The 22,240-nt window shown below is 45.7% G+C and overlaps 1 protein-coding gene and 1 long non-coding RNA gene across 2 annotated transcripts in view; both read left to right on the plus strand.

Annotated features, from left to right (window-relative positions):
- The first annotated feature begins 243 nt into the window (after positions 1–243).
- The window catches only part of LOC132392851 (Krueppel-like factor 7), a 69,068-nt gene continuing 47,071 nt past the window's right edge, over positions 244–22,240 (plus strand). Inside the window, exon 1 of the mRNA XM_059967340.1 lies at positions 244–822. Coding sequence (XP_059823323.1) covers positions 721–822 — 102 coding nt within the window. The 5' untranslated portion in view covers positions 244–720. The remainder of the gene's footprint in view (positions 823–22,240) is intronic.
- Positions 16,098–20,752, plus strand: LOC132392853 (uncharacterized). Its single transcript, XR_009511676.1, has 3 exons — positions 16,098–18,992; positions 19,067–19,884; positions 19,957–20,752. It is a non-coding gene; the product is annotated as an uncharacterized LOC132392853 (long non-coding RNA).

The following is a 22,240-nucleotide window of genomic DNA, read 5'->3' on the forward strand; positions in this document are numbered from 1 at the left end:
GTCATCTGAACCCTGTTGCGGCTTTTATATAGTGCTCTAAAAATAACTTCCCTTGCAATACCAAATAAGAGAGCAGGGAGCCCCACCGACAGCCAATCAGCAGGCGCGTTCGCGTCGTCGCTGCGCCCCGGGAGGGAGAAGGTGATGACTCACTCCCTCTGCGGCTCTCCCATTGGTCGGCAGTGACATCAGCGCACGTTGCCCTTTTACGGAGCAGGCCTCCGCTTTGATTGACAGGCGTTGCCTACTATTCTCTCAGCTGGCTGTTAACTGTGTTTTTCCCCCCTTGCCTGTCTCCCCCTTTGCGTTGCAGTCCAGTGGTGCGCTCTGCTAAAGAGGCAGAGAAAGAGAGAGAGAGAAAATAAAGCAAGGATTGCTGAGAAGCATCGCCAATGCGGAAATACATGGACATCACATGTCCCTCTGAGTTCATTTTTGTCCAAAGATCTGGAAGCATCGGAGGCTGCAGAAAGATTGCAATCAAAGACATTGACTTTCCAATCTATTCTTTTTAGAGAGGTTTGCTTTGCATTGCTTGGATAAACAAAGACTGGCTGCCTTTTGGGTGCTAATTGCAGAGGGATCCGATCTGCTCTTCATTGTCATCAATAATCACCCCCTTATCTCTCCCTTCCCCCTCCCACCCCTTTCTCTTTCCCTTTCCCTTTCCTTTCTCTCCCCCCTCCCCTAGACCCCTCCCCTCCCCATCTCTCCATCATCATGGATGTTCTGGCGAATTACAGTATATTCCAGGAGCTGCAACTTGTCCACGATACTGGTTATTTCTCTTCGCAGCCTTCTTTAGAAGAAAACTGGCAGCAGGTGAATGTTTTAAAATATTATTATACAGGCTCCGGGGAAGGGGAGGGGGACGCCATCTGGCAAGGCACAGCTTTTAAGGTGATGTGTCTCTTCGTTGTGGAGAGCGAGAAGAAATATTACTGACTCCCCAAATGAAAGAATAAAGGCAATTGTCATTAAGACGACCCTTTCTCTTCTGATGGAGTTGTAAGGCAGATTTTAAATGTAAGAACACCTTACTTGGAAATCAATTGAATGTACTGCGTATGCAACTCCGGCAGCCCTGTGCATTTTATTACAGATAAGTCATTGGCTGAGCAACATTAATGCAAAATGGGATCATTTGTTGTTTTTTTCTCTCTCTTTGAAGAAATGCGACGTGTTTTCATCCCTTCTGCAGACAACGGAGTAAAATAACAATAGGGAAGCCCTTCAGTTTTTCTGTGATAGTAATTTAAAATCTGCAAGTGTACTTTCCCCGTCTGATTTTTTTTTTATTTGGTGACCTCGTGAGCTATCCTTAACTGCCCTCATACAAAGCATTTCTAATCGTTGATGCTAGTTAGGCAGCAACTCATTTCTTTATCACTAATAGCTATTTTCAGTCAGTCACCCCTCCCCCGCGTTGATTCGGGGACGTTCTTTTTCCTTCTCTCCCTCTGAGATATTGATGAAACTGGCCAGAGTTCCCACATCATTGAAATAGGGGAGAATTTCACGGCAGCCTTATTGACCTCAGTGAAGATAAATAACAATACCTGATTAAGTGGCAAATTTGTAACGTTTTCTGCTTCACCTGTTAATGGCCGAGGCAATACAATGCAGTGCTGATTAATGAAATGCGAGATACCGGTGGTTAATGTAATAAGATTCTATCTAATAAACGCGTGCTGTAGGCTTAATGATCAGTTTGACGTTACTAAAAAGGGATTCTATCTGTTAGTCATTTATAACCTCGGCGCTACACAATGGAGTTTCTTGCGTTGCTACGATGTCCATTTACTCTGCTGGGTTTTTTACCTGTCCGGTTTTGAGTGCGATATCACACAGCATCTCTCGGCCGTGTTGCAACCAATTTCCGATCTTTTTTTTGTCATTGCAACATTTTAGAACAGCGTTCTACGGCAGGGCCACCTAGAGTCACAGGGACGTCGATTTCGGGAGGTTGCTGGGGTTTTTTTTTGTTTGAGGGCTCGCGTAAGCAAATTTTCAAGGAATGAATGTGGCGTTTTGACTTTTTAAGGAGCCTCGTGGCATGTACGGTTTCGGCAAGTCTCTGTCCGTATGCCGCATCGTTTTGATAACTGGTTGTCGTTTTTAATCTATAGATTTTAACTGCTTAGGTTTGAGATGAAAAAAAAAGGGACGTAATGTTATATATATTTTGGATTGGATTAAATCTAAAACGGGGGTTAAATTGCAGGGTCTGTTCCTCAGATTAATTGGGATGATCTAAATGAGGTCCTTGAAATGATAAATAAGAGTAGGATGGAGACTCTTTCCTCTGAGGTGGTGGTGGGGGGGGGGGGGGTGCGCAATGCTTTGAAGAAGCCATTCCAGAATTAAATTAAGCAGTACGGAAAAATACTGGAAATCGGGGATTATTCTCCGATGTGGGGCATTTGGAAATTATTGGAAGGCGAAATGATTTTCATTAGGTCTAATAGCTCGAAGAAATAGCGGGTAAGTGGCATTAAGGTGCAGAATTATAGAAGACTTGATTGAATGGTCTTTGGTGTTCCAATTTTGTGTTTGCCCAGCGACTTGTTACTCATTTTTAGCCTTGATTTGGAGAGGCTCGCAATGAAAAATGTCGCTCTCGCTCCCTCTCTGTCTCCATGCTATTTTTTCCCATTTTGCTCTCACTTTCCTGCCCATTCCATGCAGGACGAATATCTCTCTCATTCAACTGGAACTTGACCTTTCAGCCCATGAGGATGAGGAATTTAAGATGAGCCAACAATTTTTTTTCAACTCCCAACACGGAACCAACTCGTGAAGTGTTTTGCTTCCAATACTCATTAACCTCATTCTAGTTGTCAGTCGTGGTCGGTCGTACTGCCGGGTAAATGGCCTTTCAGCCCTCTTGGTCTTCATTGACCATTAAGTGCAATAATCCCATTTTTCTTCCCTCCCCGCCCCCCCCGCAATCCCGTCAAATTCCAACACCCCCTGCCATTCCCACCCAACTCGCCCTCAGACCAGGGGGCAACTTGGAGCTGCCAACAAGCCGCCCAGCCTGCACATCTGTGGGACGTGGGAGGGAACCCACCCAGTCACGGGAATAATGAGCGAAGTCCACTCAAGTCCGGCCTTGGGATTGAGCCTGGGTCACTGGGTCGCTCCATCGTGCACGCTCCAGAGAGTAAATTCCAAGCGGCAGTGCTGACCTGTAAGACGAAAAGACACAGGCCATTCGGCCCGTTGAGTCTTTTCCACCCATCGATCATGGCTGATTTATTATCCTTCTCAACCCTCCATTCCCCAATGTACTTGCTAATCAAGAATTTATCAGCTTCTGCTTTAAATATTCCCAATTTCCTGGCCGTCAGAGCTCTCCATGGCAGTGAATCCCACAGATTCGCCACTCTCTGGCTAAAGAAATTCCTCCTCGTCTCTGTTCAAAAGGGACTCTGAGGCTGTGCTCTCTCTCACTATTAGAAACATTCTCTCCATGTCCATTCCAGCTGTAGTTGTTTGAGTCTGTAGCCTGTCTGAATTCCCGCACACCTTTCATAACCTTCCCAAACACTTTGGGGTCAAACAAGTATTTTTTTTTGAAGCATAGTTACTATTATATGTTAGGATCTGAAGCTGCCAGTTTATGCACAATGGTCTCCCACAACCAATCATGTGGACATTAATCTGTCTTAGTGATGTTGGTCCAGGGATGAATATTGACTATCAGGAAGAGATTTCCTGTTCTTCCTCAGAACACTCTGAGAGCCTTGTGTTTGCAGGGAGACAGAGGGGTTAATATCCGATCTGAAAGATGGGAAGCCTGTCAGTGGAGGCCCCTTGCTGAGCTAGCTGGCTGGTCCTGATTTTGTGCATGCATATTCCAAGTTTAAATGTGTTGGGAGATAGGGAGGTAGAGGAGGGGCTCCCTTGTGGCTTTTTAACTGTAGTCACTTAGTGAGGATCCCTGGACAAGATGGACTGGTGGATTGTTCTTCAAAGGGTCATCAACCAACCTGATGAGATCCTCTGGAGCGTGGTGATTCCTTTTGTTGTCGAGGGTGTGTTTGTTATGAGCTCTGCATGGTAACGGGATGAACTTCTCCAGCAGCAGCATTAATTAGCTATCCCGATCGTAATAAATGAATAGGGCCAGTCACCTAATTGAAGAACTAAATACATTTTTGGCACCAGTGTAGCCACAACTGCCACTGATCTGGACCCATGCCACTTGGCTGTATCTTCCTGCTGTTTTGTCTGTGTTGTGTTTAACTGGGAGATCGAGAATCAGTCAGTCAAATAGCGATTTGGGTATTTATCTTTTGATTTTTTTCCTTCTCTTCCCTCCCACCCCCCAGAAGGAAGCTCATTAGCTTAAATGGAACGAGAGCAGGTTGGATATTTCTCTCATGAGTCCTGCTCTGGCATGCACAGCTGGTGGATGTGGGGAGGGAAACGAGTCAGAGGTGGCAGCAGAGTGTGGGAGGGTGGCAGAACACCTCCAGAGACAGCATGGCAGCGGCTAACAGCTGCCTTCTGCCCTTGCCGGTTCGGTACTCCTCTTTGTCTTCTTCTAGTGCTGTGGCTGGGCCGTGCTGTCTGATTTCACTCCCGGTCTGTGCCGGTGACCCTGATGCTGGTCTTGACTCCTCTAGTTAAGCACGGGCAAAAATTAGGGGCAGCCTAGGGTAGTGGTAGGGGTTGGGAAGTCATCAGCTTGCCATCTCCAACACAAGAGATCCTGCAGATGCTGGAAACACACGCAAAATGCTGGAGGAGCTCAGCAGGTCAGGCAGCGTCTACAGAGAGAAATAAACAGTCGACGTTTTGGCCAAGATCCTTTATTGGCACTGACCTGATGAATGCTGAGTAACTTGTTGGGTTCCTTCGGCATTTTGTGTGTGTCAGCCTGGCTTCTTTTTGACTGGTCGCTGTGCAGGGTTTAAGTTGGGGAGGAGTTTCACACATGTCCTGTATTTTCATCCAGTTCAAACTGGGGAAGGAGCTTGTGCAGTCTGACGTGGCAGCCTATGTAACTGTTTGGCCGACTAAATGACATTGATGGAATAATCTGTTGTAGCCATGATTGTTGGAAGTTAAAGTTGGCTGGTGATGTATTGTTTTTCTTTAAAAAAAAGCTTGTATTTACATAACATCTTTCACCACCTGAATGTGTTCCACCAAATGAAGGATGTTGAAGTGTAGTAACCATGGCAACCATTTTACACTCAAAGTTATAATAAGCAGCAATGTGATAATGATTAGTGCACATTACTATTATTTGGAAAACAGTTATTAGCCAAAATGTGGGGAAGACATTTTCCAACTCTTTGAGGTAATGTGGCAGACTTGGTCATGTCCATCCAAAAGTTCAGGCCTTGATTTAACTTCTCATTGGAAGTAGGGGAGGATTTTAAAAAACATACGCAGATTATGAAACTCGGAAGTGAAATCAGAGAACAGTGGAGATGCTGAGCAGGTCAGGCAGCTTCTAAGGAGAGAGAACTAGGGTTAGTGTGTCATGTCTGACCATTTGTCAGATCTGGGGAAATGAGAAAGCATGCTTTAAGTTGTAGAGAGAGCAACGGAAATATGTTTATTAGTGGGAACCAGGTTCTTCCAGGTGACATAGTCGGTGCTGTCCGAGAGAGATGATCTGTCTGTGGGAGGGAAGCTGAATGAATGAAGTTGGAAGAAAATGTGAAAGCCGTGCTAAAATTGTGAGATAGAGAACGCAGTAAGTGCAGGAACTTTTGGGGAGAAAGAAAGAGGATGATGGAAATTCTCATTGACAGCCAGTTCTGAGACAAACTGGTTTGGCAAGTTATGTGATTTGTTAAATTTGGCAGGGAGTACAAGGGTTGCAGTGCATCTTGGTACTGTTGCCCACTGAGTTTACCTCGACTCTCATGATGTATTTCGAGTGCTGAAAGCAGGGATGGGAATTGACGCTGGCCCACTGACTTGGAGAAGAGTGGGAGAAGACTGCTCCCCATGCAGCCGCAGCTGAAGCAGGATCATCTGCTGGGCCGGGTGCCAAGTCCCAATGTGAAACTTGTTTTCCTCTGCATCTGATTGGCTGTGTGGACGGTGCAATTTAAAAATGGATGTTTTTAATGCTTTAATCTCTGTGGACCCTGAACTAGATGACAAGGTATTGAGCGCTGAGCTGTCAGTTAGATTCTGGCAGCGTTGAGCAGTGACTGGGTGTTTTTCTTTAATCTGTCCTCTCATCAACGGGGGTGGGGGGGTGGGGGATGCTAACAGAACCATTATGCTTGGTGCAGGCATGCCTTCTGTAAGGCAGGTCTAGACACAATTGCAGCAGATCTCTTGCAACTGGGTACAACACCGGCGTGTGTAGGTCTGTCTCTGGGCTGTGCTAACAATAGGAAGAGATTAGACTGATTTTACAGTATGCTGGCACAACATCATGGGCCGAAGGGCCTATACTCTGCTGTAACGTTCTAAGTTCTCTCCGATCTGTCCTGCCCTGTCCTGACAGGGAGGGAAACTGCTTCGATGCCGTTACTGAAATAAATCCTAGTAAATGCTGGCATGTAGTGTTCAATTGACCAGTAGTTTCTGGGGGAGGGATGCAGCTTTTGTCCCCCACAGTAGGGGAAAATGTGCTTCCTGCCATTCCCTTTGGAGGTCCTGGCTCTGTTGACAAATCTGTTAGAAATCTTTGAGGAAGTAACAGGCAGGATAGACTAAAGGAGAGTCAGTTTACTTTGATTTTCAGAAGGCCTTTGACAAGGTGCCACGTGAGGCTGCTAAACAAGATAAGAGCCCATGGCATTTTCAGGAAAGACACTAGTATGGATCGAATATTGGCTGACTGGCAGAAGGCAAAGAGTGGGAATAAAGGGAGCCTATTCTGGTTGGCTGCCTGTGACTAGTGGTGTTCTACAGGGGTCGCTGTTGGGTCCACTGTTTTCACGTTATGCGATTGTCAAAGCTCAGAATGACAGAACTGTTTGTTTTGTGGCCTGGGGCCAGGTTTGTGGATGACACCAAGAAAGGTGAAGAGGCAGGTAGTGTGCATGGATGCAGGCAGTGTGCAGAAAGATTTGGAGAATGGGCAAAGAGGTGGCAGGTGGAATACAGTGTAAGAAAGTGTTTGCTTGTGCATGTGGTAGAAGGAATAGAGGCATAGACTATTTTCTGATCAGACAGTAAATTCAGAAATTGGAAGTACAGAGGGACTTGGGAGTCCTAGTGCAGGATTCCCAAAGGTTAACTTGCCCATCCAGTCATTGGTAACGAAGGCAGGTGCAATGTTTCAAGAAGACTATAATTTAAAAGCAAGGCTGTAACATTGAAGTGTTATACAGCATTGGTTTGACACAATTTGGTGTATTATGAGAGATTTGGGCCCTGATTCTAAGAAAGGTTGTTTTGGCACTGGAAGGGGTTCAGATGAAGTTTACAAAAATGATCCTGGCAATGAAATGAATGAGGTACTTCATTAGAAAGGGTGACAAAGGCTATGGGGAGAAGGCAGGAGAACAGGGTTGAGAGGGAAAATAAATCAGCCATGATCGGATAGCAGAGCGTAGATGGGTTGAACCGGAGCATCCATGCGATACCCACATGGTTACAGGGAGAGCGTGCAAACCCCACCCACTCAGATTGGGATCAGACTCAGCTCACTGGCATCTTGGGGCAGTGTCTTTACTAGTTGTCCCACTCTGCTGGCCTTTTGTTAACAGCATCTTGCTGTGGCATTTTGTCAAATGACTTCTGAAAGCCAACGTGATGAAAGACCCCTCCGAGCCTGGCCACGTCTCCTTCCTGCGACTGTGCAGTAGGTAGAAAAACCTGAAAGCGTGTGCTGCCAGGGTCAAGGTCAGCTTCTACCCCACTGTTATAAGACTATTGAATGGTTTCCTAGTACAATAAGATTGGCTCTTGACTTCATAATCTACCTCATCATGGGCCTTGAACCGTATGTTATTCTCTGCCTTCACTGCACTTTCTCTAAGTGTAACACTGTGTTCTTCATTCTGTTGTTTTACCCTTGTCCTACCTCAGGACACTGATGTGATGAAATGCTCTGTATGGGTGGCTTGCAAAACCAAGTATTTTACTGTAACACAGCACATGTGACGATAGCAACAATTACCAATTAAATTAAATTCTTAAACCAGATCTACCATGTTTGTCACTGCCCTTTTTATTGCCTCTGGCTTGTTCTGATTTGTCTGTCTGCCCTTAATAACAGATTCAACGAGATTCTTTGTAACTGATTTTTAGACTAATGGCCCTATCTTCCCTCGTTTCTCACAACTCTCCTTGAACATTAAAGCGACATTTGTATTACTGCAAACAAGGGGGATGATTCTTGAATTGAGAATGATAGACACATCATGAATATGGCATTAACAATTTCTCACTATTTGAAAAAAATCCCCGAGGGGTGAAACTGTCATGTCCGGGAAGATTGTCTATATTTAATGCGGTTAGCTTCTCAATTATCTTTTCTAATCTTTTGAATCCAATTAGTTCCTCCTCTTGATTTATTATTTTCCTTTGTAGCTCTGGTACTTTACCGCCAGACTTTCATGTGCTCCTTAATAAAGTGACATATCCAGGTTACAGTTCCACTGTCCCCTCTGACTGTCATCTGAATGCCCTTGGTACACTTGGCCACTATCTTCCTCATAAGCCTTATATAACAGGGAAGGGAGCCATTTGGCCCGTCATGTCTATACTGGTCCCCAACCATTTCCATTAAGTCCATTACTCCACATTTCCCTCTAAACTATTTCCTCTCCCATTCCCATCAGCTCCCTCTTGGTTTCTACTGCTCACCTCCATGCATTAGGACCACGCCCCTGGGATGCAGGAGGAAGTTGGAGCATCTGGGGAAAAAAGAACGCATGCGAACACAGGGGAACGTGCAGACTCTGCGCAGACAGCACCGGGAAGAGCCCAGGTTGCTGGAGCTGTGAGGCAGCAAGCAGGTCTGTTAGTTGTGCACATGGGGGGGGGGGGGTTTGCGATCGTCACGGTCACAGGGAGATTCCACACATGGAGGTCAGGATGCTCATGACGTGACCTAGCAGTACTACCAGCTGCACCACTGTGCCCCCTATTTTGTGCTCTTAATACAGTCTGCAAGATCCTGCTGCCATCCCCTTTCGCTAGTCTTATGCATAGTTTTGTAACTTTTATTTCTAAGCCAATATGTGGGGTATCTCCCAATCTGTTTTTGCTTTCACCCTGCCTCTCGCCTTCATTATACACCAAGAGTGTTTAATCTCGTACACACACACACACACACACACACACACACACACACACACACACACACACACACACACACACACACACACACACACACACACACACACACACACACACACACCTTATCATTTCAGGAGACAAGGTCTTGATCCCTTGTTTGTAGTTGTATCAAATCTCTTGTGGTCAATTCCTGCTCCCTTTTGCCACTCTCTCAACCTGTTATCCAGGATGGAAACCTTAGTTGGTGATAATTTTTCTCTTTCTTAAAGTTTAATATCAGATTATTACACTGTGATGTAGGGCAGCCAAGCATTTTCTTAACATGAGTTTATTTCAAAGATTGCAAAGATTTGTCAGTTGGAACATAGTGAACTGCTTTGTTTGTGTTATTGAGGGAATGCTGTGGGGCAGCCTGCCTGTGTGGCCGTGCTTCTAGTGCCAATTTAGCATGCCCTCAACTCACTGACCCACACGTGTTTGGAATGTGGGAGGAACTGGTTGTTTGTCCAATTTTGTGTGTAGATTTTCCATACTTCTATTGTGCCTCTCGTATCCAATATGAATGCCGGCAAGGAAAAGAATCTCAGGGTAGTATACGGTGATATATACATTGATAATTTATTTTGAAGTTTAAAGTTTGAAACCAGAGTATCTGTAGGAAACTCACGTGGTCACAAGGAGGATGTACAAACTCCTTACAGGCAGCGGCAGGAATTGAACCGGGATTGCTGGCACTGTAATGTGTTATGCTAGCCACTATGCTGCTGTACTGTCTTTGTCGCAGTGCTCATCACTGAACAAAATGCTGGGAAGACTCAGCACGTCGGGCAGCAACCGTGGTGCCATAAGAGATTGGATACAAATGTAAACAACAGACATACCCAGTTATCAAGACCTGTATCCCTTAAAGGGTAGTGGCTGTTTGTGTGTTGGAGAGAAGTGGAACTGATGGTTCAGGTGAAGGACTTTCCATTGGAACTGGTGAAGATTAGAAGTGAGACAAGTTATAATGGGCAGAGGAAATGTCAAGGGCTGTGGAAGGCCAAAGGAAATGTCTACACTGGAGTGAAGACTAGGAAATGTCAAGTTACACAGGAGATGGTGGTGTTGGCTGAAAGAGGGTAATTCTGGGGCAGTGTAGTTAGATGGTGTGAATGGTATCTGAAACTGCAGAGAGAGAAAACGGAACTGAATTCTAGAAATGTGAGACAAAATAAAAAGTGAAGAAGGAGTGATGAGAGGTGTCTTGCTAGGGGTGTATAAGATGATAAGAGGCATAGAGTAGACAGCCAGTGACTTTTTCCCAGAGTAGAGATAGTTATTATGAGAGGGCATAATTTTAAGGTGATTGGAGGAAAGCAGAGGGCTAGGTTTTTTATGCAGGGAGTTAGTTGGTGGAGCATGCAGCCAGAGGTGATGCTGAGGCAGGTACATTAGGGACATTTCAGAAAGGCACATGGATGAAAGACGAATGGATTGACATGTGGGAGGGAAGGATTAGATTGATCTTGGGGTAGGTTAAAAGGTTGGCACATCATTGAGAACTGAAGGGCCTGTACTGTGCTGTACGTTCCAAGGTTGTTGACTAACTCTGCAGAATATAGGTCACCGGGGAAGTCGGGTAGACCTTTGGCAAGTGGAACTTAATCCTGACAAGCAAAGTGGTACATTTGGGAAGTCAAATAGAGATAGGATATACACTGTTAATGATAGGGCCCTGAAGAGACATTGAACAGAGTAACATTGGGCCACTCTAAAAGTAGCAGCGTGGGTAGATGGGATGGAGGAGGAATATGATACATGAGAGGAAACGAATGTTACAACTTCACCAAATGTTTGTCATGCTCCGCTTGGAGCATTGTATGTCATTCTGGCGCTCACAGCACCACAGAAAGGACCTGATTGTGCCAGCGGCGATTCACCAGAGCGTTGGCCTGGATTGGAGGTTCTGACAGAGGCGTGTAAAATTCTGAGAGCCTCAAGTACAGTAGATAATCTTTCTCCTGTGATCGGGGTGTCTGAAATAAGAATGCACGAGTTGAAGGTGAAAGGAAGGAATTTTAAAGAGAATTTAATGGGCAAGTGTTACGCACAGACTGGAATTGGAACAAACCATGAGAGGAATCAGTGTTTAAGAGGGAATTGCCAAGACCCATAATGTCCAAAGAGGGTCGGTGTAGACAAGGACGTGATGTCATGGACCAAGTGTCCTGTCTTGTGAATTGCACTCAGTTGGACAGCAGGGTGTTGCTCCTCATGCTTATGCCGAGCAATTTTCAGTGACCAGTTAACCGATTTGCTTCATCCCACATCTCTGGAGGAGCCAAAGGAAACTCATCAGTTCACGGGGAGCGTGTGCAAGCTCTGTGCAGAAAGCCGTGCAGAGCAGGATTGGAGAGTGTGGTGGTAGAATCGGAGCAGTGTTGGAGGGTGCAGGTGTAGTATTGGAGAGGTAGGGACTGTCTCTGTATAGCATGTACAGTATTGGTGAGTGCTGATCTATCACTGTACATGCAGTATTGGACGTAGCAATTTGTCAGTGTACATAGTGGGTGCAGAATTGGGTGTCCTTGGAGAGGGACCATGTGATATCTACAGTTCAACAGGGGATTTCTGAGAAATTGGACCTCTCAGGGGCTCAAATGTGTTGTTGATAATAATAATCGTTCTTTAATTTGAGCCTGTAGTTTATGAAACCCTGACTATTATATAGTGTTTTGTTGGTGAATGAACGGTTATAAAAGAATATAGAATTGGGGAGATGGTGCCTATCACTGACAAATGGGTAAAGTACTGGATAACTGGTGCAGTATTGGTGAGTTCAGGTCTGTCACTGTATAATGGATGCAGTGCTGCAGAATACAGGACTTTCACTGTAGGTAATGGGCAGTACTGGGGGGGTACATGACAAATGGGTGAGCTTGGTAAGTTTAGGTTTATGACTGCATACGGGTGCAGTACTGGAGCACTCAATACTGTCACTGTATGTAACAGGCATTGTTGGAGAGTGAGTGTTACTGAATTGTGGGTGCAGTAATTTTTTTAAATGAGCTTTATTTGCCACATGTACAGTACATTGAAAAGTGAAGTAAAATGCATCGTTTTCATCAAATCAAATCAGTGAGGATTGTGCTGGGCAGCCTGCAAATATTGCCATGCTTTCAGCACCAATAAAGCACACTCACTAACCTTAACCCAGACGTCTTCGGAAACCAGAGCACCCGGAGGAAACCATCACGGTCGTGGGAGAACATACAAGCTGCTTACAGATGGTGGGGAGTCAAACCTAGATCTTACAGCTGGCGACAGAATATGAAGAGAGCAAGATGGGTACAGTCTGGGAGAGAATGGGTCTGTTCCTGGGCAGCATTGGAGACAGCAGGTCTGTCACTGGTAACAGGTACAGTAGTGGGAAGTGCTGACAAACTGGATGAAGTACTGGAGAGGCTGGGTCAGTCATGGAAAGAATGGCGGTGTGAGGGTCAGCCACAACATGTCAGTGATAGTAAACCTGATTCTGATTCACAGGAGTAGTGTTAGTAAGCACGGGCCAGTCGTGTAATTGTTGCAGTACTGGACGGTGTGCGTAAAGCAATGGAGAGTGTGCACGTGTCCCTCTACATTATCGGTGCAGAATTAGAGGAGCAACATGCAAAATGCAGGTCAGGCAGCATCTATGGAGGGGAATAAACAATGCTTCAGGGCAAAACGTCATTTCTCTCCAGAGACTCTACCTGACCTGCTGAGTTTCTCCAGCACTTCATGTATGTTTCTCTGGAATCCCAGCAACGGCAGAATCTCTTGTGTTTATTAGATGATATGGGTCTGTCACTGTATAATAGGCTGAGTGTTAGAGAGAGCAGGTACTGCAGTACTGTAGTATACAGTATCAGAGACTCTGTTATGGAATAATGGGCGAAGTATTGGAGAGTTTGGGTTTATTGTTATATAATGGTGCAGTCGTAGAGAGTGGGACTGTCACTGTATATAATCAGTGCTGTTTTGAAGCGCACGTCTGTCAGTGTTCAGTGTTGTAGTGAGCAGGTCTGTCAATGAATAATGGATTTGGTATGGGTGAGAACTGGTATGGCACAGCAGAGTTTGGAAGTGTGTGTCTGCCACTGACAAAATGGGTGAAATGTTGGATCATTACAGTATAAATGGGTGCAGTATTTGAGAATGCATGCTTGATTCTATGTAATAATTGGGGGGGGGGGGTCACAGTAGCATAGCAGTTAGTGAGATGCTGATACAGCTTGGGGGTCAGAGGTCAGTTCTGATGTCATCTGTTTGCCCTCCCTGTTGGATGCATGGATTTCCCAGAGTGCTGCGGTTCCCTTCCACAGTCCAAAGACCCACCGGTTAGTGGGTTAATTGTTCATTGTAAATTGTCCCAGGATTAGGCTGGGGTTAAATCGGGGGTTGCTGGGCGGAGAGGCTCAGAGGGCTGGAAGGGCACTTTCTGCATTTTATCTCAATAAATGAGTGAATAGGTGCAGTATTGGAGCTTGCCGGGCTGTTCAGTGTAATGGATGTAATGTGGAAGAATCTGGGCTCTTGTCGTTGAGGCTGAGTCTCTGACTTTATAACGGATGCACCATTTGGAGTGTGTATCTGTGATTGAGTAGTGGGTGCATCGTTGGGCAATACAGGTCCCCCACTGTATCAAGAATGTAGAATTGGACTGAGTGGGTAACAGCTCCCAAGAAGTGCTGAATTGGAGGGGTCCGGTCTGTCACTGTAAAGTGAATGTAGTTTTGGAGAATGTTACTGTATAACTGATGCAGAATTGGAGTAAGCTATCATGGTATAACACATGCAGTGATTGGGGGCACTGGTCTGTTGCTGGGTAGCAGGTGCTGCATTGGAGGGGACAAGCCTCTTTTTATAATGGGTGCGCTAAAGGTCACTGCAAGACTGTCGTAGTATAACAGTAACTTCTCTCCATTTCTGTACAGTCGCAGAATCCATGGAAGCTCATCAATCCTGTATTTTGCACTATCATTTATCCTGTAGTTTACATCAACTCTGTGTCTTTGTACCATACTGTTGTTACAAAACAACACTGGGGAGTGCGGGATCTATCTTGGATGCTTTATTCATGAGTGCACGTCCTTCGCTATAAAATAGGTGCAGTACTGGGGGTGCGGACCTGCCACTGAATTGTAGGCACAGTCTTGCAGCATGTAGTCTGTATAATGAGTGCGATATTGAAGAGCCTGGTTCTCTCTCTCTATTGTCTGGGTCTCTCCCTATATTATGGGTGCAACATTAGCAACAGTGGGACTGTCACTGTATAACTGGTACAGTATTGACATCAGAATCACTGAAAAGCAAGTGCTTTGGTGGAGAGTCCAGGTGTGTGTCTCCCTAACAGGAGCAACACTGGCGTATGCAGGTTTGCCGCTGTATAATGGCTCAAGAATTGGTGAGTGCAGGGACATCACTGTATAACAGATGCAGTAGTGGAGGCTGTAGCTTTGCCAATGTTTAATGGGTGCAATATGTGTCGCTGTGCAGTAGGTACCATTTTGGAGTGGGGGTACCTGTTGGTGTGAAATGGGTACAGTATTAGAATGGGGGCATCTGGCATTGTGAAATGGGTACCATATTGGAGTGAGGGCGCCTATCATTGACTCTATTATTGGATGACAGCTACAGCGTTAGAGGGTATGCCAGTGACTGTAATGGATAAAGTGTTGTTTGTCTATTATGAGTCAGTATTGGACAGTGCATCTCTCACTGAGGTGTGCTGTATGTGTGTGTCTGTTTTAGTCTCTAATGTGTACACTGTAGGTAATAAAGATTTATCAAAGTACAGCAGTTACAGTATTAGAGACTGCTGATCTCTTTTAACATAGTGCATGTTATAGTGTAATGGGTGTGGTATTGAAGAATCCATATCTCTTGCTATGTAATGGGTACGGCAATGGAGAATGTATGTCCGTCACTGTGTAATGGGTGCAGTAATGGAGAGTAGCTGCCCGTCACTGTGTAATGAGTATTGAATTGGAGAATGTGCATCTGTCGCTGTGTAATGGGTATGGTAATGGAGAGTATAATGGGCATGATAATGGCAAGTGAACTCCTGTTGCTGTGAAATGGGAACTGTTTTGGGGAGTGGGTGCCTATCACTGTGAAATGGGTACTATATTGGGGTGGGGGCACCTGTTGCTGTGAAATGGGAACTGTTTTGGGGAGTGGGTGCCTATCACTGTGAAATGGGTACTATATTGGGGTGGGGGCACCTGTTGCTGTGAAATGGGAACTGTTTTGGGGAGTGGGTGCCTATCACTGTGAAATGGTTACTATATTGGGGTGGGGGCACCTGTTGCTGTGAAATGGGAACTGTTTTGGGGGAGTGGGTGCCTATCACTGTGAAATGGGTACTATATTGGGGTGGGGGCACCTGTTGCTGTGAAATGGGAACTGTTTTGGGGAGTGGGTGCCTATCACTGTGAAATGGGTACTATATTGGGGTGGGGGCACCTGTTGCTGTGAAATGGGAACTGTTTTGGGGAGTGGGTGCCTATCACTGTGAAATGGGTACTATATTGGGGTGGGGGCACCTGTTGCTGTGAAATGGGAACTGTTTTGGGGAGTGGGTGCCTATCACTGTGAAATGGTACTATATTGGGGTGGGGGCACCTGTTGCTGTGAAATGGGAACTGTTTTGGGGAGTGGGTGCCTATCACTGTGAAATGGGTACTATATTGGGGTGGGGGCACCTGTTGCTGTGAAATGGGAACTGTTTTGGGGTGTGGGTGCCTATCACTGTGAAATGGGTACTATATTGGGGAGGGGGCACCTATTGCTGTGAAATATGTACTGTATTGGGGTGAGGGCACCTGTTGGTGTGAAATAGGCACTGTATTAGAATGGGGGCATCCATCATTCTGAAATGGGTATCATATTGGGGAATGGGGGCACCTGTCATTGTGAAATGAATGCAGGTGCCCCCCCTTTACAAAGGTAGAGTGTTCCTATGAAATCTTAAGCCAAAATGGCGTAAAGCGAAGAACCGTTAAGTTATATAGGAAAAATTTTCCTAAAAGCGAAAATTCTCTTTGTAATGCAAAAACAGGTTACTAATGTAGGTCTTTTGTAAAAGCGGAATGGCGTAAAGCGAACATTCGTAAAGTGGGGGACACCTGTACTGTATTGAGAGTGGGGGCGGGCGCCTATCATTGTGAAATGGGTACTGTATTGGAGTGGGAGTGTCTGTCATTGTGAAATTGGTACTGTATTTGACTGGGGGTGTCTGTCACTGTGAAATGGGTACCGTATTGGGGTGGGGGGTGCCTATCATTGTGAAATGAGTACCGTATTGGAGTGGGGGCTCCCATTGCTGTGAAATGTGTATGGTAAATGTGGAGAAAATTCAGAAATCTGTGCTGCAATAGGTCTTGTGCTGGTACAGATTTTTCTGAAGGTTAACTTGCAGGTTGAGTTGGTGATAAGGAAGGCAAATGCAATGTTAGCATTCATTTTGAGAGGACCAGAATATAAAAGCAAGGATGCAATGCTGAGACTATGCGAGATATTGGTCAGACCACATTTGGAGCATTGGGAGCAGTTTTGGGCCCCCTGTGTGCTGGCACTGGAGCAGGCCCTGAGGAGGTTCATCAGAATGATTCCAGGAATGAAAGGGTTAACCTTTGAGGAGCATTTATGGTTCTGGGCCTGTACTCACTGGAGTTTAGAAGAATGAAGAGGGATCTTACTGAAACCTATTGAATCTTGAAAGACCTAGATAGAGTGGACGTGGAGAGGATGTTTCCCAAAGTGGGGGAGTCTTAGGACCAGAGGGCATAGCTTCAGAATAGAAGGATTTCCGTTTAGAGCAGAAGTGATGAGGAATTTCTTTAGCCAGATGGTGGTGAATCTATGGAATTCTTTGCCACAGACTGCTTTGGAGGACAAATCGTTGGGTGTATTTAAAGCAGAGATTGATAGGCTCTTGAGTAGACAGTGTGCCAAAGGTGAGAAGGCGGGGAATAGGATTGAGAGGCATAACAGTACAGCCATGATGGAATAGCCAGTGGGCTGAATGGCCTAATTCTGCTTGTGTCTTGTGGTCTTCTGGTATTAGAGATTGCATGTTGCTCTAACAGGGATAATACTGAAGCGGTCAGTAGGACTGCCACGGTGTAATTGGTATAGTATTGGAGGCTGTGGGTCTGTCAGTGTAAAACGGGTACAGTATTCGAGTGTCTGGTGTCTCTTTACAATGAGCATAGGATTAGAGATTCTAGGTCTGTCACTGAATAAGGGTGCAGTACGCTGGCCTGTCTTTGCATGGCTGGTATAGTGTGGGTGTGACGGAGAGAGTGGTTTGTGTGGGTAAAGTGTCTGAGAGCACTTATGAGTATTTGATGGTACTTTTTATTCACTTTGTAACAGGTATCTCAGTAGTTTGATGTTTTTGCTCCAGGTTCCAGCATCTGCAGCCTCGTGTGTCTCTGGCTTCTGGTCACCTGCCCTAGTGAGTCTTTCCACGGCTCAGTGTGACAACGCTCTTGGGAAGCGCTTCTGCTTCTGGGCGTATAGTTACCTCGCCTACACGCCGGGTCTCTGTGTCTGGCCCTGGGTGGTGAGAGTCAGCAGGTTCGTGGAAGGCATGTGCAAAGTCCACTCCTGCTCTTGTCTTACTGCCTGTGTTTTCCAACAAAGGGTTGCTAAACAGTGTGTGAGGCCCTTAAGTAAACCAAGTTCAATGTGGATGAAAGAAATGGGGGAAAGAAGCATTAGATTGATCTTGGAGTAGTTGAAAAGGTTAGCACTAAATCATAGACCGAAGGCCCCGTGCTGTGCAGTAGAGATGCATGTTTGGACAGTGCACATCAGGGTTACTGGCATTGGAGAGCACTTGTCTCTCATTACAGTACAAGCGGTATCTGGCGAATCTGTCTGTGTAAATCGGGAGCAGTATTGGAGAATGTGGGCCTGTCACTGTTTAAGGGGCTCACTATTGGAGAGAACGTGTTGATAATTTTATAGTTTCAGTATTGGAAGATCCTGTATTTCACCGTGTAGTATTGGAAACTACCGGCTTGCCATTGGAAGTGTTGATAATACTGAGGAATACAGGCTCGTCACTGTGTAAGGGCAGAATATCGGAACGAGGGGCTTTGTTACTGTGTGGCCACTGCAGAATTGTATAGAGTGGATTGGAGAGCATGTGACTATTGGCGAATGTGGGTCCATGACGGTGTAACAGGTGCAGTATTGGAGAGCAAGTCGGCCGCTGGCATGGCTGTGACTGGAGAGAGTCCACGTCCATCAGTGTGACAAGGTGCAGGAGTGAAGCTGCTCTGGTGAATGTGGGCTGTTTGGTAAGTACAGCTGGGTTTTCATCAGCAAGAATGATTTTAGTTGTCACGTGTACAGTGAATCAAAACATACAGCAAAATGCATCCTTGGCATCAAATCCGTCACGATTCTGCTGGGTACCTGGACGTGGGTGTAAACAGAGCACCTAGAGGGAACCCTCATGGTCACAGGGAGAACGTCACAGTCAGCCGTGGATTGAACCCTAATTACTGACACTGTTGTAGAGTTCTGCTAACCACTACGCTACATTGCTGCCCCCCTCCCCGCCTTGTGTAACGGGTACAGTTGTGGAGATTCCAGCACTCTATCTGTATTATGACAGGGAATTGGTGAGTGTGGGTCTGTCACTGTTACAGGTACAGTGTCTGAGTGTGGGTCTGTCACTGTTACAGGTACAGTGTCTGAGTGTGGGTCTGTCACTATTACAGGTAGTGTCTGAGAGTGTGGGTCTGTCACTGTATTACAGGTAGTGTCTGAGAGTGTGGGTCTGTCACTGTTACAGGTACAGTGTCTGAGTGTGTGTGTGTCACTGTTACAGGTACAGTGTCTGAGTGTGGGTCTGTCACTGTATTACAGGTACAGTGTCTGAGTGTGGGTCTGTCACTATTACAGGTACAGTGTCTGAGTGTGGGCCTGTCACTATTACAGGTACAGTGTCTGAGTGTGGGTCTGTCACTGTATTACAGGTAGTGTCTGAGAGTGTGGGTCTGTCACTGTATTACAGGTAGTGTCTGAGAGTGTGGGTCTGTCACTGTATTACAGGTAGTGTCTGAGAGTGTGGGTCTGTCACTGTATCACAGGTAGTGTCTGAGTGTGGGTCTGTCACTATTACAGGTACAGTGTCTGAGTGTGGGTCTGTCATTTTATTACAGGTAGTGTCTGAGAGTGTGGGTCTGTCACTGTATTACAGGTAGTGTCTGAGAGTGTGGGTCTGTCACTGTATTACAGGTACAGTGTCTGAGAGTGTGGGTCTGTCACGGTATTACAGGTACAGTGTCTGAGTGTGGGTCTGTCACTATTACAGGTACAGTGTCTGAGTGTGGGTCTGTCACGGTATTACAGGTACAGTGTCTGAGAGTGTGGGTCTGTCACTGTATTACAGGTAGGTCTGAGAGTGTGGGTCTGTCACTATTACAGGTAGGTCTGAGAGTGTGGGTCTGTCACTGTATCACAGGTACAGTGTCTGAGTGTGGGTCTGTCACTGTATCGCAGGTAGTGTTTGAGTGTGGGTCTGTCACTATTACAGGTACAGTGTCTGAGTGTGGGTCTGTCACTGTTACAGGTACAGTGTCTGAGTGTGGGTCTGTCACTGTATTACAGGTAGTGTCTGAGAGTGTGGGTCTGTCACTGTTACAGACAGTGTCTGAGTGTGGGTCTGTCACTGTATTACAGGTACAGTGTCTGAGAGTGTGGGTCTGTCACGGTATTACAGGTACAGTGTCTGAGAGTGTGGGTCTGTCACTCGACTATGTGTGCTGTATCATGTGTTTGGTATTTAACTGAGCAAGTCTACTCCCTATAATGTGTTCAGTGTTGAACAGTGTGTATCTATTGTAGAGTAATGGGTGCTATATTGTACGGTATTGAATGCTTGCTTGCCACAGTATAACTGCTTTAGTATTGGAGATAGTGAGTCTGGGTGCAGCAATATAGAGTATTTGATCTTTTTAAAGTGTTGAAAAATGCTCTTTTATTGTATAATGTTCGTGTACTAGAGAACTCTGCTTTGTCTATGTTTAACTGTTGTGTATTGGAGCGTGTGTGTCTTGTCATTTAATAATGGTTACAGTTTCGGAGATTGTCAGTAACTAACAGGTGCTGCACTGTGGAGTGTAAGAGTCTGACTGTGAGACTATGTTGATTATTGAATAATGGGAGTTGTATTGAAAAGTGTGGATCCATCGCTATCTAATGCGTACTATATTGGACTGAGTCTGTTACAAGAATGAGAGTGTGGGACTGACATTGTTTCTTGTCACTTTGTGTAGGTGCAGTATTGGATAAACTGTCTTGACACTGTACAGCCGGTTGAGTATTGGAGAATGCGTGCCTGTCAGTGATAACTGGTGCAGTGTTAGGAAGGGTCTGTCGACATATGACAGGTGCTGAATTGTAGAGTGTGATTCCCCGTCTGGATTCTGCATGCAGTGTTGGGCAGTCTGTCACTGCTGACTGGTACAATACTGGAGATTGGCTCTGCCAGTTGGGCAGTGAGAGCCTGCTAGTCTATATCATAATATTGGAGTATGCAGGTTAGCCACTGTCACTGTATAATGGGTGCTGGATTGTCAGACCTGGGTCTGTTACTTTACGCTGGTCTAGTATTAGACAGACTGGAATTTTCTCTGCCGGTCAGGTTCAGTGTAATAGAGTTTGGGTCTGTCACAGTATAACTGTTCAAAGAAAATGTATTATCCAAGTACATATCACACTGAGATTCATTTTCTTGCAGGAATTCTCAGTAGAACAAAGAAATACACACAAAGACTGAAAAGCAACCAATTTGCAAAAGCAGACAAACTGTGCAAATACAACCCTCCCAGTAATACTAATAAATAAATAAAACTTAGAACGTGAATTGCAGAGCCTTTGAAAGTGAGAGCATAGATTGTGATTGTGTTGAGGTGTGTGAAGTTATCCGCTCTGGTTCAGGAGTTTGATATTTGCAGGGTAGTGACTGTTCCTGAACCTGGTGGTGTGGGACTTAAGGCTCCTGCTCCTGCCTCGTGGTAGTAGTGAGAAGAGAGTATGGCCCGAATGGTTGGAGTCCTTGGGTGATGCTTTCTCGTGGCAGCACTCTTTATGGGTAAGCTCGGTGGAGGGGAGGGCTTTTCCTGTGGTGGGCTGGGCTGTGTCCAACACTTTCTGTAGGCTTCTCCATCCTTGGGCTTTGGTGCAACTGGCCATGATGCAACTCCACTTGGCATCTATAGGAGTTCGTCAAAGTTTTAGATGACATGCCGAGTCTGTGCAAACAATTGCGCCATTGCAGTTTATCAGGGGTTTTGAATTGGAGACTCTGTGTCTGTCACGGTTAAATGTGAGCAGAATTGGAGATTGCTGGCTGGTCACGATGGTACTGGTGAGTGCCGGCCTGTTACTGAATCACTGCAATATGGAAGGAATAAAGAAATGGGAAAGTGCTGAGGTTGGTTGTCTTGATGCCAATCCGTTTTCATTTGAGACCCTTTTAAATACTTATATATTTATTGTTTTGGAGATTTTTATAATCTCGAAAGGTTTGCTGAGGGGGGTGGAATTTCACAATTCCACTGCCCTTTAACAAAGACCTTCTGTGGGCTCAGGGCTCTGGCCAGGAAACTGTGGAGAAAAGTTTGGCTAACGTGCTGTGCGTTACTGAAGTCCGCGGTGCTGTCTTTCAGAGGGTGGCCTGTTGTCACTCCGTGGGCCGATAACACTCTGAAGAGCAGTGATACCTTTCCATATCCTGGCCAGCCCCTCTTGCTTGCTAATGTGCTGACAACAGACACTGGTCACTACCGCGTTAGGGAGTGGGGGAGTTTGACCCCTGTGCGTGCACCCATTGCCCAGCTGTGGGTGCTTGACGAGCTTATGGAAGACACTGCACAAATTAAACACACTTCTTTCCAATTGCTAATTATACAATTAATAAGATCAAAGCAGCTTCCTGCGTTGCCTTCTGTTTTTCCAGTCA

The sequence above is a fragment of the Hypanus sabinus genome, chromosome 4 (assembly GCF_030144855.1).
Source record: "Hypanus sabinus isolate sHypSab1 chromosome 4, sHypSab1.hap1, whole genome shotgun sequence".
NCBI classification, from domain to species: domain Eukaryota; kingdom Metazoa; phylum Chordata; class Chondrichthyes; order Myliobatiformes; family Dasyatidae; genus Hypanus; species Hypanus sabinus.